This window comes from Mobula birostris, chromosome 7, assembly GCF_030028105.1.
Source record: "Mobula birostris isolate sMobBir1 chromosome 7, sMobBir1.hap1, whole genome shotgun sequence".
In the NCBI taxonomy this organism is placed as follows: Eukaryota; Metazoa; Chordata; class Chondrichthyes; order Myliobatiformes; family Myliobatidae; genus Mobula; species Mobula birostris.
The window spans coordinates 37,778,968-37,799,851 of record NC_092376.1 but is presented as its reverse complement, the minus strand read 5'-3'; the positions used below and the strand labels follow the sequence as shown (position 1 = coordinate 37,799,851).

The 20,884-nt window shown below is 41.7% G+C and overlaps 1 protein-coding gene across 2 annotated transcripts in view; it reads left to right on the top strand.

Annotated features, from left to right (window-relative positions):
- The first annotated feature begins 794 nt into the window (after nt 1–794).
- The window catches only part of kl (klotho), a 105,175-nt gene continuing 85,085 nt past the window's right edge, over nt 795–20,884 (top strand). The window contains exon 1 of one of the 2 annotated variants that reach the window (XR_011886562.1): nt 795–2,230. Coding sequence is in view for 1 of the 2 variants with exons in the window: in XM_072262915.1 (XP_072119016.1) it covers nt 1,511–2,230 (720 nt within the window). In the remaining variant the exon portion in view is untranslated. The remainder of the gene's footprint in view (nt 2,231–20,884) is intronic. The other variant, XM_072262915.1, reaches the window with a different exon arrangement.

Here is a 20,884-nt window from a genome sequence, read left to right as displayed (position 1 = left end):
CCCAGTTGGTCAAGGAGCATCTGTGGATGGAAAAGGTGTATCCCATATTTCCAGTGTGTTCCTCCCACACACTCACTGATCCACCTCGTTTCCTTCTCCCTCTGTTCACCTTTCACATCCCATACTTTCCCATCACCTGCTTTCATCTACCCATCATGCCCTGCCCCCATCTGGTTTCACCTATAACCTACTAAACTCCACGCTGCCCCCTGCCACCATTCGTCCTGCTATTTCGTGCATTCCCCACCTCGCTCCGCCCCGATATGGATCTGAGCTGGAAATGTCAACTTTTGCCTCTACAGTTGCTGCCTGACCTTCTGAGTTCTCCAAACTTGTGTGTTTTTTTAAATATTTGACAACTGACCAAAAGTTTTCAACTCGTTCTCCACACGTGTTGTGTTACCAGCACCTTCGGGTTTTATTTCCATGATGGACAGTTGTAGGGACAGTGGGACGCGCACTTCTATAGGTGTTGGACATGACATTTGTATATCTTTCTTCTCAGTATTTTTTAAATTAAGGCTCATCTTTTCACTGACTGGACTTCTTCTGATCGTCCTGGTGGTAAACCGGGAAGAAAGAGTTTAATCTGAAGCGTGTAGACGATGAAAATGTTTAAATATCAGTCAGATATTTGTCAGTTCAACTTAAACTGATTATTAAAAAGCAACCGCGAAATTCGGGGCCAAGTGGCGCGCACTCTTGTAACCGAGTCTTTGCTGCGATGCGCGGCCCCTTCTCAAGTTACGGAGCTCAAAGGGCGATAAGTGATCGCACGGGAGGATGGAGCGGGGTCATTGGGCAGCGGGAAGCTGCAGAGTAAATCGTCGCTCGGGGGTGTGTGAGGGCGGGAGGAGGTGCGAACTCGTTCACTCTAATACTGTACTCAGGAGACACACGCTTTCTCCAACTTCCGGACGATTGCTTTGATCCGTCGCGGAATATTTGAATGTAAGGGCAGAGCAGCTCCCGGTTCAGCAGCCTGACGACAGACAGTCACTTCAGGTTCAAAGCTGCAGCAAAACTTGTTCTCTTAACGATTCTCCGTTACTTTCTTCCAAAATGCCACGCCGTGGACAGTTCCAGTGACGCACGGAGGGAAGAAGATGACACTGTTCTGTGGCACCTCCTTCGCTTTCACACAATAAGAAATAATGATTGTACAATTTCTGATTGAGCATGAGGACAGAACGGGACAGAACATGTTCACCCGCGGCTGCTTCTCCTGAATTAGCAGAATTCTTCGGGCCATCCAATGACCGCGTATCACTTGGCTGCACTCTCTTTCTCCCTCCCTCGTTGTGTGCCTCAGGCTGTTGGTTAAGAGCACTCAGTGGGTAATTATTAATAGATGTCCCTGGATAGAAAGTGCCCGTGTTTTGATGAGCCTTATGATAAACCTATGCGTATGTGATGTGGGCATGTTGTGTGTGTCACTTCCCAGCCAGATCCCCTTCACTTCAACCACAGCAGGAGCCCAAGCCATGCCTGTCACGCACCGGCCAGCAGCATGAAGCCACCAACGTTTGCTCTGCTCCTCCTTTGCCCATGGTTGCTGACTGTGAACGGGGACCTTGGGGCGGGAGCGGAAACTTGGGCCAGGTTTGCCAGCCTGCCCTATCCTGAGGACAAATTCTTCCTGCACGACACTTTCCCCGAGGGCTTCATTTGGTCGGTGGGGACATCAGCATACCAGACAGAAGGTGGCTGGCGACAGGATGGAAAAGGTCAGTCGGTCTGGGATACCTTCACTCGCAAGCAACTCCGTGGCAATGGAGATGAGGCCAGTGACAGTTACAATAATATAGAGGGGGATGTGTCAGCCATTCAGGCTTTGGGTGTCACACACTACCGATTCTCCATTGCCTGGTCCAGGATCTTTCCAGATGGTCTGGTGTCAAATCACAATGAAGCTGGGCTGAGCTACTACATCCATCTGATCCAAAGACTCCGGGACATTGGTGTTGAGCCCATAGTGACTCTGTATCATTGGGATCTGCCCCAGGCTCTCCAGGATATGTACGGAGGTTGGATCAACGAAACCTTGGTGGATCGCTTTAGTGAATATGCGGAGTTCTGTTTCAAAGTTTTAGGAGACCGAGTGAAGTACTGGATCACCATAGACAATCCTTACGCTCTGGCTTGGCACGGGTACGGGACGGGGAAGCTCGCCCCTGGTATTCTGGGAGCTCCCAGTGCACCATACAGAGTGGCACATAATCTGATTAAGGTAAGATCCTCCTTTACAGTGAATGATGCCTACGGATCTGTATTATATTTAGCTCTGAGAACTTTTGACGGAGGGTATCGAATGAACGCGCATAGGATGCAATCTGCAGAAAGGTTGACCGTAAGAAAATAAACTTTTATCCTAGCTGAATCCATCTGTTAAGTGGATAGCTAAGGAAGCAGCGCATGTACCTCGGAACTGCATTTTGCTTTCATATACATATATATAGTTTGAATGTAAAACTTAAGGGACTTGACTTGACAGCGGAGCTCCATTCAGCTAAACTCTGGAAAAGAGATAAAGCACTATGAAGAAATTGGCATGATCTATTTGATCGAGTTTAGCTTTTAAGAGATCTGTACGGGGATACCGTGTCTCTTATTTCATAAAGTATAACAAAACGATGGTATGCGATGGTGGGTAGTCATTATTCGTATTGTTTCCCGTCATAAAAGTTGAGCAAAAGTTTCGCCTAAAGTAAGTAATGGACAAATTGAAAGAGCAATGCAATGATATTACATGGATGAGTGAACTGACAGAAGGGTGCATGCTCAATACACAACTATTTAACGGTCAGAAATATATTAATTAAAATGCAATATTTTATCGGATTCAATAGATCATAATTGGAAAAACGAATATGTATTCCATCGCAAGGTAAAAGATAGAAGGATAGAAATATATTACAAAACCAACATTTAAATGTAAATGATGACCTAGAGAACAATATCATCCAGTAGAATGACTTTCACATGGATGCACGGATGGGCCAATGGAAATACAGTATATTATACACATCAGTGAACTTCTATGGGATTGTAGAAAATTTCAAGAAGAAAATAATACAACACGTTTGATTTAAACTCTGTAGATTCACTTCAATATTAATTATACGAATATGCGACTTCTTAGATGAGCTGAAGAGCAGTTTATTCACAAACTTGTGCCGTGCATTACATCCATGAACGTGTATTGTTTATCCTTTCGGGAATCAAAGCTTTCCCTCCAACATGTACTTAGTGTTTTTCAAGGGATTAATTACAGAATACGGAAATATATTTTAAGAATCTCTAACGCTGAACATTATGAAAGTACAATTAAGCTTTTTCATTTCTGTATGAGATCTTAGATGAGGCCAATTAACTCAGCATAGAAGGAAATTCAACCCTTGGGATTTTCCCTTCTTCATTGTTTGGCAATATAGTGGGAAACTTTGAACCACTGGTGAGCCTGGGTTGTGTAAAAAGGCTATGAATTTGTAGAAATGTATTTCTTAGCTGAATCGGGACTGCCTGAGAACAGCAGAAGATTTTATTAATATTTTACTTGGATGCTTATTATACTCAGACTTTAGATACTAATACATTAATCCAAATCACAAATAAAAGTAGGGAATTACAAAAGGAAAAAAAATTGATGACCAAACTGTTCCAAAGGCAGGTTAGAGTTAAAAATAAGTCTCAGGTGACTCTTTAGTTAATTTTACACTAATAATATGTATTTTATTAATTAGGCTTGTTTAGTTAAGATTCATTTTATTTTATGAAAGTATACATTCTGCCAGAAAAATATCAACAGAGTCATGGATACTGTTGTGATCAATCTATTTTCCATGAGTATATTACATGGTATGCTCTTACCTGAGGCAACTGCATATTTAGTTTATGATCCAAATTCAGTGGATCCTGTTTTATTGGACAATCAGTTAATTGGGTCGTCCACTTATTTGGGACAACGCTTAAAGAACAAAAAGAAATCGAGAAAATAGCCAGGATTCTCGTCATTTATTTGGGACACTATGGTGCTTAACTGGGACAGGAGAGTGTCGCCAAATAGTGTCAATCACATGCGCTTGTGTGGCCATTAGACATTACACTGTGCTTGGAGTGAACAGTTTTCAAATTGCAACAGTTGGGTGTGTTTCTCTTCAAAAAGCAGTGATTTTTGTCATTGGTACTTGGCAAGAAGTAAGACAATTCAGAACTGTTTTGCTCACTGCAGTCTCAAGCATTCAGGCTGGAATTGCCAGAAATGGCTGGGAGTGAAAATGGAACTATTTCACTACTTCAACAAGTTAGGGACTATGAAAAAATTGAAGGTATCGACAATCATCTTGAATATTACCTATTTATTTATTTGTTTATTTATTTATTGACATACAGTGTGGAATAAGCCCATCTGGCCCTTCGAGCCACATTGCCCAGCAATTCCCTGACTTAGTCACAGGACAATTTACAATGGCCAATTAATCTACCAACTGGTACACTTTTGAACTGTGGGAGGAAACCGGAGCACCTGGAGGAAACCCACATGGTCACAGGGAGAAGGTACATACTCCTTACAGCCAGTAGCAGGAATTGAACCCAAGTTACCTGCACTGTAAAGCGTTGTGCTAACCACTGTTACCGTACCACCCCTCCGGACACTCAGCTCTCACCTGTGGCTCCAAGTAGCTGTTCGCATGCGACAGTGGCCACACCACGGTATACAGCTTCAACAGGCAGGCTAAACCAAGTGAGGGTAGCTGGCAGGTCTCATACCCCAGTGAGATACAGACATGCCTGTCCTAGCCCGTGATGTCAGCTCCAGTGGACTGGGCAGATGAGATCTATAGTGAGATCCAATGGCCAGGAAGGCAGTTCTACAAAGCTCTTGGAGAATGAAGGGCAAGACAAGGACAGAACAAGTCACGGTCATCCACTGCAATCAAGGAAGACCCCTATTGTGATGTCTATTTGTACCACTAGACCTGGACTTCTGAGGTGGAGAGTGTAACTGCCCCAGTGCAACAGCTTTTCCACTTTAAAAACTCTCCTGCACAGGTTTCCTCTCATCGTCAGATACGACAGATAACCACCTTGGTACTGGTAGTGTTCTAATTTGTTCTGAACTTAATTTAAATACATAATTTGTTACTCAGTTAAATGGTAGTTTGTTTTTTTAAATACAATTTTAACTATTTCCATGAAACATTGGCTAATTAGGGCAGCTGTTTAATTGGGCCAAAATATATGGCCCTGATGTGCCCCAAATCAGGCTGAGGAGGCCAAGTCTCTGGATGCTTTCAAGAAAGAGATGGCTAGAGCTCTTAAAGATAGCGGAATCAAAGGTTATGAGATAAGGCAGGAACTGGATACTGATCGTGGATGATCAGCCATGATCATAGTGAATGGCGTTGCTGGCTCGAAGGGCCGAACGGCCTACTCCTGCACCTATTGTCTATTGTCTATTAAATAACCAGAATCCACTGTATACAAAAATTGAACGGATGATTTTTCACCCTGTCTTTAAGCCAAGAATCATATGGTTATTTATACCAACATACAGTCTTCTCAAATAAATAAATAAACCTAATTATCAGTCACTAGCACCTCTAGCACTGCAGCATGGCATAGGCATACAATATCAAACCACTTGGTGGCCTAGAACTTAGGATAATTAGAAAATATTAATGTTCCCTCTTTAAATTGAGGAAATTCACAACAATTTTTACAGTGCATACTTGCATGGTTAGATTTCAAGGTTGCTTCCACAGTCTGTAGGCTTTAACTTCTGTGTTATTCTCACTGCTAAAAAACGACACTAAAAATAGTTAGCACTGTTGGTTGAGCTTTTAACTGCAGAATGAGCATTAATCACTTGTAAGTGATGTTGCTGGCCATGACAAATTAATTTTCCATGTAAGAAGCCTAACTCCCACAAAATAATTTTTTTACAAAATTAGGTATCACAGTAGCGCAGTTAGTAGTGCTGCTCCCTCACATCTCCAATGTCCTGGGGTCAACCCCGACTTCTATGCTGTTTAGAGTTTGCATGTTCTCCTTGTGACCCAGTGGGTTCCTTCAGGAGCTCTGGTTTCCTCCCATGTCCCAAATATATACTGGTCGACCAGATTAAATGGCCACAGTGTATGAGTGAATGCAAAGAAGGGGAAAATAAAAGAATTGAGATTAGTCTAAATGGATACTTGGTGTTGGCATGCACCCGGTGGGCAGAAGGACCTTGATCAGGCTGTGAGACTGTAAACAATAAAAACTAACTGAACGTTAGAGCCATGTTTAACATTCATTTTAAATATTTCAACCTCTTTCTTAATCCTCATTATCTTATTTCACAAAATTATATAAAAAAGAGAGCATTTTACATTCTGACATATCCTTCCAAATCATTGACTTGACTGACTGTTAAGCTGGTTGAAGTCATTACTGTTTCTCTATCCAATCACTCCCCTATAAGATGCTTGGCAAGGAGAAGTCCACACCATAACACTGTAGCTTTATGAACAATTTTCCTTGCCACTAATGCAGAGTGCTGTTCCTTTAGTAAGAATAAAATCTTGCTCCATAGGGGTTGTTTTTATAAAGTCCAGTTTATTGATTCTCTCATTCAATGAGCAAGAGATACTAATTCGGGTAAAGGTCGCAGACCACTGGAGGTGTGCAGAGGGAGTCAGGATCCTCCAAGAATATTGAGCAGTTTAGATTTATCCCTCTGCTCAGATACTTTTCTGTATTGCCGTCACCTGTCTGAGTTTCTCCCCAAAAATGACTAGCTTGATATGTCTGTACTGAAAAGAGGGATTCCCAGGGTCCCTGGGACTCACGGGCATGGTTTCCCAGCTGCTGAGGGAAATGCATGAAGACAAGGGAGACCTAGTCATACTATGACTAGACCTTGCCAATGCTGGTGGAGATCGCGCTGAACCAACATCATGTTCTGAGGAAGATAAAAGACCTCATGTTGGACTACTGTCCTCAGGAAACACAATATCAGGCTGTCAGAGGCTTGAGAAGCATATTATAATGCATGTACAATCTTGGTGATCCTCTTCTGTCTGACAATGATCATGCTGGTTAAGGCAGCTGAAGTGGAGTGTAGAGGCCCTCTGACTAAGAGCGGCGTACGGCAGGCCTCAATCAGAGCCTTCATGGATAATCTCATGGTGACAACTATATCAGTCCCAAGCAGTAGATGGATCCTTCAGGGGCTAGAGAGGCCCATCTCATGGGCAAAGATGAGCTTTAAGTCAGAGAAATCCGGTTTTCTGGTGTTAAAGAAAGGCAGACTCACTGACAAGTTCCATTTCTCCCTGAATGCTATTGCTATCTGCTATCCCATCCATCTCTGAGAAACTAGTCTAGAGCCTGGGGAACGTCCCTGGCTGCAGCCTAAGAGATGTGGCTGACATCTGGAAGACCACCAAGGGGTTAGAAGTCTGGCTCAGCAATCTGGACAAGTGAGGCCTACCTATCAAGTTCAAGGTCTGGATCTACCAAAAAGGTATCCTTCCCACAAATTCTCTGGCCCATGCTGATATGGGAGGTACCCATGTCAACAGCTGAGGCTCTTGAAAGAAAGATAAATGGCTACCTTTCAAGATGGCTGGGCCTCACACGTAGCCTGAGCAGCATTGCTCTGCACAAGGAGGAAAAAACTGCAGCTTCCGATCAGCAGCCATAGTGAAGAGTTCATGGTTTCTTGTACAAGAGAATTGCTGCCGTATATAGGTTCCAGTGAGCCCAAAGTCTGATCGGCAGGCACTGAGGTCCAGGCAGGCAGGAAATGAAAGGCCAAGGTCACCATGGAGATGGCTGACTCATATACAGGGCCTATCAGCAGTGTCAACAGAGCTCTACAAAGAGGTGTTTTTGCAGGTCGGCAGCAATTATTTAAAAAGAGAGCTTCACGGGCGTTTGTCCATTGTACGGGGCCTGTCAGCAGCATCAACAGAGCTCTGTGAACTAAATAAAAGTATAGAAGGGATAAGCGGAGTGGCCATTGTTGGGAGTCGGCCAGTGGTCAGAATAGAAGCTTTGGCTCAAGAGAGGCTTTGCTCGGAGGAGGCGTTGGCTCTAGGTAAAGCGTCCGTTAAGGTTTCCTTTCTGTTTTATTTTTTCTCTTACTGTACCACTTAAATGGCTGTGGTGTGCTCTTCGTGCCGGATGTTGGTGAACTGGGAGACCCAGAGTCTCCCGGGGAACTACATTCGTGTGAAGTTCATCTGGCTACAGCTCCTTGAAGACCATGTTAGGGAGCTGGAGCAGCAACTGGATGATCTTTGGCTTGTGTGGGAGAGTGAGGAGATATTTGATCAAAGTTGCAGGGAAGTAGTCACCCTGAAGTTGCAGGAGGCGAGTAGCTGGGTGACCGTCAGGAGAAATGGAAATAGGCAGTTAGAGCAGAGCACCCCTGTGACAATTCCCCTCAAAAACAAGAATACCACTTTGGATACTTTTGTGGGGGATGAACTTCTGGGAAAATGCCATGGGAATCGGGATACAGGCACTGAGTATGTGGTGCAGAAGGGAAAGAGAGAGAAGAAGGGAGCGGTTCTGATAGGGGACAATAGTGAGGGGAACAGACAGAAGATTCTGTGGACGTGAATGGGACACCCGGATGGTGTGTTGCCTCACAAGTGCCAGGGTCAGGGACATCTCAGATCGCGTCCAGAACATTTTGGAGAGGGAGGGAGAGCAGCCAGATGTCTTGGTACATATTGGTACCAATGACATAGGAAGGAAAAACTATGAGGTCCCTGAAAAGAGAATTTAGAGAGCTAGGTAGAAAGCTGAGAAGCGGGACCTCCAGGCTGTAATTTCTGGATTGCTGCCTGTGCCACTCGCCAGTGAGGCCAGGATGATCTGGCAGATAACTGCGTGGCTGAGAAGCTGGTGCAGTGTTTCAGGTCTTGGATCATTGGGATGTCTTCTGGGGGAGGTATGACCTATTCAAAAGTGACAGGTTGCACCTGAACCTGAGGGGATCAATATTCTCGCGGGCAGGTTTGTTAGAACTGTTGGGGAGGACTAAAACTAATTTGGCAGGGGGGTAGGAACAGAAGTGAAGGGACTCAGGATAGGACGGATGGTAAAAAAGTAAAGATAGCGTGCAGTCAGACTGTCAGGGAGGGCAGGCAGGTGGTGGGACTTAGATGCAGCCAACAAGCTGAGTATCAAAACATTAGGGATGCAGAATCAGAAAGGATAGCAAATACAGTCCTCAAGGTGTTGTATCTAAATGTGCGTAGTATAAGAAATAAATGATCTTGTTGCACTATTACAGATTGCCAGGTATGATATTGCAGCCATCACAGAATCGTAGCTGAAGGCTGGTTGTAATTGGGAGCTGGATGTCCAAGATTGCACGTTATATTGGAGGGAAAGGAAGGTAGGCAGAGGGGATGGTGTGGCTCTACTGGTAAAGAATGGCATGAAATCAGTAGAAAGATGTGACATAGGGTTGGAAGATTTTGAATCCTTGTGGGTTGAGTTAAGAAACTGCAAGTGTAAAAGGATGTTGATGGCAGTTATATACAGGACTCTCAACAGTGACTGGGAGGTGGACCACAGATTACAACAGGAAATAGAAAAGGCGTATCAAAGGGCAATGTTATGGTAGTCATGGGAGGTTTCAACAGGCAGGTCGATTGGGAAAATCAGGTTGGAAATGGATCTCAAGAGAGTGAATTTGTTGAATGCCTAAGAGATAGCTTTTTAGAGCAGTTTGCCGTTGAGCCTACTAGGGGATCAGCTGGATTGGGTGTTATGTAATGAATCAGAAGTAATTAGGGAGCTTAAGGTAAAAGAACCCTTTGGAACCACTGACCCAATATGATTGAGTTCAACTTGAAATTTGATAGGGAGAAAGTAAAGTCTGACATAGCAGTATTTCAGGGGAGTAAAGGAGATTACAGTGGTATGAGAGAGGAGTTGGCCAAAGTAAAATGGGAGGAGATGCTGGCAGGGATGACAGCAGAGCAGCAATGGTGTGAGTTTCTGGAAAAAGTGAGGAAGGTGCAGGACATGTGTGTTCCAAAAATGAAGAAATACTCAAATGGCAAGATAGTACAACTGTGGCTGACAAGGGAAGTCAAAGCTAACGTAAAAGCAAATGAGAGGGCATACAACAAAGCAAAAATTGGTGGAAAGACAGGGGATTGGGAATCTTTTAAAACCCTACAGAGAGCAAATAAAAGAATCATTAGAAGGGAAAAGATGAAATATGAAGGCAAGCTAGCAAACAATATCAAAGTGGATAGTAAAAGCTTTTTCAAGTATGTAAAAAATAAAAGAGAGATGAGAATAGACAAAGGACTGCAAGAAAATGAGGCCAGAGAAATAGTAACGGGTCCAAGAAGACAGCAGATGAACTAAGTGAGTATCTTGCATCAGTCTTCACTGTGGAAGACACTAACAGTGTGCCAGAGATTGAAGAGTGTGAGGGAAGAGAGGGGGGTGCAGTTACTATTACAAGGGAGATGGTGCTCAAAAAGCTCTAAGAGTACGCAAATCACCCAGGCCAGATGAACTGCACCCTAGAGTTCTGAAAGAGGTAACATTAGAGATTATGGTGGCATTAGAAATGATCTTTCAAAAATCATTGGACTCTGGCATGACGCCAGAGGACTGGAAAATTGCATATGTCACTCCACTCTTTAAGAAAGGAGGAAGGCAACAGGAAGGAAATTATAGACCAGTTAGCCTGACCTCAGTGGTTGGGAAGATGTTAGTGTCAATTGTTAAGGATGTGGTTATGGAGTACTTGGTGACACAGGACAAGATAGTACAAAGCCAGCATGGTTTCCTTCAGTGAAAATCCTGCCTGACGAACCTGTTGGAATTCTTTGAGAAGATTACAAGCAGGATAGATAAAGGGGATGCAGTGGATGTTGTATATTTGGACTTTCAGAAGGCCTTTGACAAGGTGCTACACATGGGGCTGCTTACCAAATTAAGAGCCCGAGGTATTACAGGAAAGTTACTAACATGGTTAGAGCATTAGCTGATTGGTAGAAGGCAGCAAGTGGGAATGAAAGGATCCTTTTCTGGTTGGCTGTCAGTGACTAGTGGTGTTCCGCAGGGGTCGGTGTTGGGACCACTTCTTTTTATGCTGTATATAAATGATTTAAATGATATAAATGGAATAGATAGATGGCTTTGTTGCCAAGTTTGCAGATGATACGAGGATTGGTAGAAGGGCAGGTGATGTTGAGGAAACAGGTAAAGTGCATGGTCATGTACTTTGGTAGTAGAAATAAATGTGCGGAGTATTTTCTAAACGGGGAGAAAATACAAAAATCTGAGATGCAAATGGACTTGGGAGTCCTTGTGAAGAACACCCTAAAGGCTGACCTGCAGGTTGAGTCAGTGATGAGGAAGGCAACTGTCATGTTAGCATTCATTTCAAAAGGTCTAGAATACAAGAGCAAGCATGTGATGCTGAGGCCTTATAAGGCACTGGTGAGGCCTCACCTTGAGTATTGTGAACAGTTTTGGGCCTCTCATCTTAGAAAAGATGTGCTGGCATTGGAGGGGGTCCAGAGGAGGTTCACAAGGATGATTCCAGGAATGAAAGGGTTATCATATGAGGAACGTTTGATGGCAGGAGGAGATGTGATAGCTGTTGAGGAACTGTGTACCACTAGGATGGAAGGAGTGGGGCAGCAGGGAGCTTGGACAAGATGGGTTGGTGCACTGAGGTGGAAGATCTGCTGGTTCAACATCTGACAGGCAGAAGCCCAGCGCATCAAGTTCATGATCCTGGCTGTGTATGATGTCCTGCCTGTCCAGTGAACCTTTGTGCTTGGGGCAAAAGCAAAGCACTATCATGACCTCTCTGTACTGGCAGAGAGACCCTGGAACACATCCTCAGCTGATGCCCAAAAGCCCTGGGAGAAGGAAGCTACTGTTGGTGCCACAACCAGGGGCTGAAGGCTGTGGCAGAAAATTCTCCTCAACCATTAACAAAAGCAAGCACCTCCACCAACTGAGAAAGCCCATAGCCTTTGTCAAAGCTGGAGACCAGCCACAGCCTTAGCCCAGACCACCAGCAGGCTTGCTTGCCACGGTGTCTGACTGGCATCTGAAAGTCAATCTTGGCAAGCAATTAAAGTTCCCTGACTTCATCGTATCATCATCTCTGAGGCCTGACGTGGTCATTCTGACAGAAACCTCAAAGCAGGTGGTCAGGGTTCAATTGACATTGCTTTGGGAAGACCAGATTGAGGAGGCATTTGAGTATAAGAAGGTCAGATGCCAGGAGCTGGAGGAGCAGTGCCGGAGACAGGTGGCAGGACGATGTGGGCTTGCAGAGGTGGGGTTTTGCTGGCTGCTCACTCTGCAGAACCTATTCTCTCCTTGGCATTATGGTGGCTGCAAAGAGAAGAGCCATCAGGACCGTCACAGAGGCTACTGAGCGAGCCTCCAGATGGCTATGGATCAAGAGGTGTGACCCGTGAACCAAGTCAGGGCATGATCAACCCACAGGTGAGGGTGTCTGATGTTGAAAGACCTGAAGCACCTGTTGACTCCAGGTTACATCACTGATAATGTGTCCCAGTGCACCCTAGGATGTATCTCAGTATCGGCTTAGTGTTAATTTAATGTTGGTTACAATTTCCTTTTTCTGTGTACTCAGTCTAAAAAATAGTGTTTTCTGTTCAACAACTATTGATCGCTCTACATCTGACCATAACTAAATTCTTTCACAGAGAATTTTAGATTGGATTTGTCCATAAAATGTAGCAATTACCTGTAAATGATCTACAGTAATGATGCCTTTTACCCTGATTTGAATTTGTAATAAGGTAAAACATTTGTCTAAACTCTGTGCATTGTTACAAATTTCCCTAATTGATGCTCTGTACCAGTGATGTACAATATTTACACTGTGCAGCTAGATTAACAGTCAGATTTAATTTCAAGGTTACTCACTCAAATGTGGAAGTCCTCAGTTTCTGTAAGGTTTTCATAACTGACATTCCAACTACAGGTTGATACCGGTCTTCTCGTGGACACCAGATCTGGAGCACCCTTTCTCCCAGTAGCTAAACTAGACACTGAATCCACGTTAGGTTAGACTTGCCACAGATGCAGAAACTCCAGCCATTCAGTAGAAAAAATCTATAAGCTTTAAATAAGTTCCTTTGAGTTAATTGATAAAATTCTTAACTTAAAAGTATTTAGAACACAGAGTATAGAACATAGATTAGTACAGCACAGGAACAGGCCAATTAAGCTAATTAAATTAATATTCAAAGGCCCAACTAAAGTAATCCTTTCTGCCTATGGCCTACTAAATGTCTGTATCCTACCATTTCCTGCACATTCAAGAGCTTCTTGAACACCCCTATAAAATATGTCACCTTCATCACCCAGAGAATGCATTCAAATCAAGCACTCACCACTCCGTGTGAAATATTTACCTCATAATTCTCCTTTGAACATAACTCCTTCTCACCTTAAATGCATAATCTTATAAACCTCCATCAGGTCTTCCCTCAACCTTCACTGTTCTAGAGAAAATAACACAAGATATATCACATACCCTCTAATCCAGGTAGCATCCTGGTATACCTCTTGTACATCCTCTCCAAAACCTCAACACCCTTCCTATAATGGGATAGCCGGAGTACAATACTCCAATGTTGTGAATGTAATACTCCAAATGCTGCCTAATTAACATTTTATAAAGCTGGAAAAACTTTAATTCTTTAAACATTTAAATACTTAATTATTTTAGAAGTATCTTTTAGTGTTCGTATTTTAATTTTGTCAAATACTTTCAAAGCAATGGTCTTGTCTTTTTATATAGTTTTATTAGGAAGGCAAATGCTTGATAGTTAGAATATTTTTCAGTGTTAATGTTGGTCAGATGCATAATTGTTGCAAGCTCCTTGTTAGCTTTCAAGGTGAGGCAGGCAAAAAACAAACTACTGGAGATTCCTGTATCTGTCTGTGGTCTCTTGTGTCTTCATGGTGAGCAAGCATAGGGGCAGGGCTAAGCCTGCTGTAAAAGCACCTCACTACCACTTACAGCAGGGCATCACCAGTCAGGAACTAATTCTGACTCCAGGAAAACACAAGTGTGAACGTGTCAGGCACAAATGCTTCATTGCACACTGAGTTAGACTCAACAGGAACACCTCCTGGACCAGATATGGCCTGTAGGGCCAGTATGTTGTATACTGCTGGTACAATATAAAGTCTGCACCATGTACTAGGCAACACATTGTAAGGTTTTCATCAGTCCCAATCACAACTCATCACACTTAAATTTTGTGTTTTAAAAACATTTTGCTTATTAAGCCTAAAAAAAACTTCTGAAAATAATTATAAGTTTGCCAGTCAATTCTCTGTAAGGTTTCTGGATTTATTGTTCTGCTTTAACAGAGTACATTACTCAAAATGTTCTATGTGCTGTTTCTCAGTGTTTTTAGATTGCTACTCAAGACGAAGTAGGTGGTGGTAAATTGAACAGAGTGGCTTGGAGCAATCTTGCATTAATTGCAAACATAGATAATCTTGGAACAATAAACGACGATTATTTTATTGCCTCTGCTTACTTCACTCAGCTTTGGCTCAGTGACTTGCATCTCTGAGTCTGAAGGTTATCTCAGAGGACTGCTGTTATCCCTGATTAAGAAAGTTATAAATTGGAAACCTTTCCTATGGTCCAATGTTGTTATTGCATCTACACTGACATTTCAGTAGCAGTACTAAAGGGGTTTTGTCCTGGCAGAATTATTGCCATTTGGAGATCAGTTAAAATGATATTAAAAAGGAGCACAAGATGTTTGAAAAGAGTTCAACAACAATATGCATTTATATTGTGCCTTCTAGGAGTGTCATTGATCACCATTTGGTACCAAGTCCCTGCGTAAGAGAGACAAAGAGAATTAAAGAGGATATTCCTCAGCCATTTATTCATTTACAGTATGTGACATCTCTGCCAAGGCCAATGCTTGTTGACCATTCCATCTTCCACCTGCGAAAGGGGGGTTGTATTCCTCAACTACTGTGGTCCATGTGCTGAAAATACACTCAGTACCCACTTTATTAGGTACACCTGTACACCTGCTTGCTAATGCAAATATCTAATCAGCCAATCGGGTGGCAGAAACTAAACGCATAAAAGCCTGCCGATATGGTCATGTGATTCAGTTGTTGTTCAGATCAAACATCAGAATGGAAAAGAATTGTGATCTAAGTGACTTTGGCTGTGGAATGATTGTTGGTGCCAGATGGGGTGATTTGAATATCTCAGAAACTGCTTACCTCCTGGGATTTTCACACACAACAGTGTCTAGAGCAAAAAAAAACAACAATGTGGCAGTTGGGCTTTTTACAATGCTGTTTAGCAGGGAGTCCCGATATATGGATACAGCAGTGAAGAAGGAACAGTGATATGATTCAACATCAGGACTTGGAGGATGTTAACAGGAGTTGGATATGAAGAAGGTAACTTCAAATAAATCTTGGTAAATTGCTTCAGATACCATACACTGCAGCCATAGAACACTAATAGTGAAGGGCATATTTTAGATAGAAATTGGGATGCCAAGAAAGCTAGGTAGTGCTTTTGGAGCTGCAGGCTTATCCCAGAAAATGGTGAGTATTTCATTATGTAACTGATTTATATTTTATGGATGGTTAAAATCTTGGAAGCCCAAGGTAGTAGCATGGGAGGAGAACAGATATGTCAAGATGTGTGAATCAGACTGGAGGTAACAGACCTGTGGGCAAGGATTTCAGCAGCAAGTAAACTGATATGGGGCCACTGAGATGGAAGTAGTAGCTTTAATAATGGTGCATTTTGTGATCAAAATCTCATCTTGCGGTCAATACAACATCATGGCTTGAGTAGCCTAATTCAGCTTCAGACAGTCTTTAAGTTTAAGGATGAAGTGAGTGGCTAGTAAATGATTTGTGGTAGGAAGAAAGATAATGGCTTTGGTTTTCCCAATAAATAGAAGTTGCCTTCAATTAATCCAGTACTGTGTGTTAAAAAAAGCAATAAGGAGAAAAATTAAGAAAGGTGTTGGTGAGATCGAGTTAGATGCCATTAGTGTACATGTGAAAACTAATGTTTTATTTTTATCTGCAGTCACTAAGAATGCATGGATAAGGAAGAAGATAAAGGCCAAGATTGAGCAGAGTCCTATCTAGTATTCACTTCAACATGACAGACATATTTACAAGTTACTTATCTCATTGCTGTTCATCAGACTTGCTGTATAAAAAATTCTCTGAAAATTTAAAAGGTTCAATGGTAGCTTCCTGTGGCATATAAAGCTATGGGTATGAGGCCCATTGATGAGATTTAACAAGGCTGAAACTCCGTTGGAATATTTAAAGGTCACTAGACAGTTGGAAAGGCTTTCTATGAGGCGAGATACAAAATCAACCCTAATTGCCCCTTTCATGGACAAGAAGATTCTTGTAGCATAATTTTGGAGAAGCACTTACAGCAAGTAATATTTAGAAAAAGGAAGAAGGAAACACAAATAGATAGAATGCAGAGGTATACTGTATATAGAATAGTTAGCATTTTACAAAATAATTCCAGTTATTTAGTATATAATAATTCTTCCAGCTACAAATAAATTTTACTACACACTTTGACTTAAAAACTTTTATCATGTCAGTTGAATTATAATTACTAGTTTATGATAAAATATTCATCAATATTGTTAAGATTTATAAATATTCACACAGAACTGTTTTGTTTTCATAGTCCATATAACATTTATAATGGGTTGAGAAATATTTAAATTGTCAAAAGCTAAAATACAGGGTTCCAAATTGCAAGGTAGCTGCTATTTGAAATGTATAATACTAAAGCTAACACTGCAAATCTAAATGAAAGTACAGGAACACACGAAGCCATGGAAAACAAAGAGGAAAATAAAATGCAAAATACTCTGGATGATGGAAATCAGAAAAACTCAGCAGATCAGTTAGTATCTGTGGAGAGAGCAACAGAATTCATGTTTGTTCCTAACAACAAAACCTTGGAGTAAAAATTGATCTATTTTGCCACCATCCATCATGAGGTCCAGATTAGCCCAAACTGCTGTGGTGTTGTTGTGTTCCTAGAAAACAAGGCTGCATTGTGATTTTCTATAATGCAAAACTGCATCACCTGTGCATGTGTCAAGAAACATGACCTGAAAAAAGTGTTTGCTTTGTTTCACATAAGTTCTGTGAGAATGAATTTCATTCCATATCTCAAATTTTGGTTTAATTTTACAACACAGCAGCCACAACACAGGGCTCTGCATATATATGTTTTGAGAAAGACAATTTAAACTGGTTAAGAGTTCTGAAAGTGAAATTTCTTCCATTTGTACAGCTTTCTGGATAACAAGTTATCCACAAACTAATCAGAAACCCTGGTTTTATATTTGCTTTGTGTTTGTTGAGCCAGTTTTTTTTTGAGTCATCTACTTTGTAAAATGTTTGCAGATTGTAGGATTGCATATTGTTTGCCAAACTCCATCTATAGTGCATGAGAGAGCTGACAACTGTATGTGTAATATTGCAAATCAGTTGAGCCAGTGATTATTTTGCTTCATCTACTTCATAAAACATTTGTACCTTATCGGGCAGTAAATTGTTTGTCAGACTCCATCTGTAACACACACACAGAGCTAAAGATTGTATTTGTTAATACTGTAATATTAGTTAAAACAAAATATAAGCAGGGCTTAAATCATTCTTTAAAATCTGTTGGGAGTAGCAAGGGCACAGAGAAGGACCAGAACCTGATTGGAAAGTACACAAGAACATGAGAAATAGGAGCAGGAGTAGGCCATTTGGCCCATCGAGCCTGCTCTGCCATTCAATAAGATCATGACTGATCTGGCCATGGACCAGACATCCCACCTCTCCTGGAAGTTCCGGGAGTCTCCCGCATATTAATAGTGGCTCCCTGATGCCCGCAAATTATATACAATGTCCCAGAAATTGATTTTTTTGAGAGCGAGCGTAAGAGAACGCGCGAGAAAGAGTGAGAGAGTGAGCCCAAGAGCAAGAAAGCAAGTGCGAGACAGCGAGCACGAGTGAGAGCGACCACGAGCGAGAGCATGCGAGAGAGAGAGAGAGAGAGAGCAAAAGCGAGAGAGTTCCAAAAAAGTCAGAGTGGCAGAGTGTTCCAAAAAAAGAAAATATAAAATGTGCGTCACCCCAGACTACACTAAAGTGTACCCCTGCCTAATAGGGGTCAAAATAATGACAGTGTTGCTCGCTGCACTGTTTGCAACAGTGACTTTTCTATTGCCCATGGTGGGTTAAGACTGTTAAAGACATGTTCAGGTGAGTTTAACAGGTGTCATTCGTTCATTAGCATAGCTAACGTTATTTAAACTAGCTGGCCAGCTGCTAAGGAGCTACTCTATTGCAGACATCCCACCTCTCCCGGAAGTTCCGGGAGTCCCCGCAAATTGATGGTGCTACCTCCCTGAAATGAATTTTTGCAGGGTGGGATGTCTGCATGGACTCATCTCCACCTACTTGCTTTTTCCCCATAACCCTTATTTCCCCTACTATGCAAAAATCTGTCCATCTTAAATGTATTTACTGAGGTAGCCTCCACTGCTTCATTGGGCAGAGAATTCCACAGATTCACCACTCCCTGGGATAAGCAGTTTCTCCTCATCTCCGTCCCTAATCTACTCCCCCAAATTTTGAGGCTATGTTCCCTAGTTCTAGTCTCAGCTACCAGTGGAAACAACTTTCCTGCCTCTGTCTTATCTATCCCTTTCACTATTTTATATGTTCCTATAAGATCTCCTCTCATTCTTCTGAATTTCAGTGAGTACAGTCCCAGGCAACTCAAACTCTCCTCATTGTCTAACCCCCTCATCTCTGGAATCAACCTGGTGAACCTGCTCTGCACCGTCTCCAAAACCAGTATATCCTTCCTCAAGTAAAGGGGATCAGAACTGCACACAGTACTCCAGGTGCGGCCTCGCCAGTACCCTGGACATTTGCAGCATAACTTCCCTGCTCTTAAATTTAATCCCTTTAGCAATGAAGGCCAATATTCCATTTGCCTTCTTGATAGCCTGCTGCACCTGCAAACCAACCTTTTGTGATTCATGTACAAGCACTCCCAAGTCCATCTGCACGTGGCAATTTTTTACCATCTAAATAATAATCTGCTATTTCTCCTTTCCTTCCAATGTGGATGACCTCGCATTTACCAACGTTGTACTCCATCTGCCAGACCTTTGCCCACTCACTTAACCTATCTATATCTCTTTGCAGACTCCCCATATCTTCTGTACAATTTGCTTTTCCACTCAATTTAGTATCATCAGCAAATCAGCATAATAAAAAAAATTAAAAATCTTGTGAAACCAGTGACTAAATTTGAATATTTAGGTACAGAAAATAGTATAAGAATGGAATCTAATGAAGTTGTTCTGATACCCTTATTATTATCATCATTATTATTATTACAACTTATTTCTCCTCAGCTCTAGCTGGTAAAACCTGATATACGGGCATAGCCAAGTACACTCATTTCTCAATTGCTGGGAACTTTCACACTATTCTAGTGATGTTTAGTATTGTGGCTTTCTGAAGATTTTTATAAATATTGCTGTGCAGGCCCAATCATTTAGGTGCAGTGAATTCGGGATGATACCAGTTGTAGATATAGCCCCCCCGTTCATGTACACTCTGTTCATGTTCCATAGTCTTTCAATTTCGTCTTTTAATTCAACAGATTTCTGGTGTTCTTCACTTATTGATTTCTGTAAGTTATGTGTGTCTGGAATGGCTATATCTATTAAGTAAGTTGTTCTTGCTTGTTTATCCTGTATTATTATATCCAGAGTTATTATGGATTGTCCTTTCTGTAATAACAGATGGATCATAACATAATTTGTAAAACTGTTAGGCTTGTATTTATAGTAGGTATGGTTTCTTTTATGAGTTTGTATTTTAAAGCAAAATTTTGGTGAATGTTTGCTACTTGATTGTGCCTGTGTAACTAATCAGATTGAGTTAACTGCTGCAGTATCCTGTAAAGTGTTTGATTGTTTTTGTTTTTTCTTGGCATTTTCTACATTTATCATCTTGAATTTGTTGGGATTTTATTACGCATTTTTGATAATATTTTGTGTTACCATCCAGTCCTGTGTTGCAACAAGGAACCCCCCTGTTTCTGGGAAGATGTCTCCAGTTCTGAGCCAGATGTTTGATGCTTCCTTGGCGACATCTAGTCTGCTCAGATTGTAGGGATGTCTTCCATGGAGGGTCACGTTCATCCATTGGTTAACTTTTTCTTCTGTAGTGATGATTTCTTCATTTTCTGGGTTGTGCATTCATTGAAGTTTGGTGGTCTGTACTTCTTATCAGAATTGCATATGCTCACATGGAATGCTGAATCCTATTTTTGTTGATGAAAATATATCCTTAGAAGTTTTATATGACTTTAGTGTAAATTTTTAAAGTCTGTTATTCCTCTTCATCCTTCTGGTCAGGTAGAGTTAATGAAAGTACATTTGAGTGTACATAGTATTTTCTAAAATTTGTCATTTCAGTTCTTTTTTTTTGTAAATTTTCCAGATCGGTTTCGGACCAAGATATCATGCCAAAAGAATATGTTAACATGCGAATAGCGAAAATGTTTTTTCCTTCGTTATATTTTTAAAGTTGAGCTCTGTTTTGCAGATTTTCTTAAACCTTGAAGTAAATTCCCTTTTATCACACTATGATCTATTTTCTTTGATTGTTGATATCCAAGATGTACATTCATCCATCAGTTGTATTGTAACCTGCTGCTCTGTTTTTCAACTAGCTCTATTGCGCCTTTCTTTATGTTTAATGTTCTGCATTTATCCAGTCCAAATGTCATGTTTATACC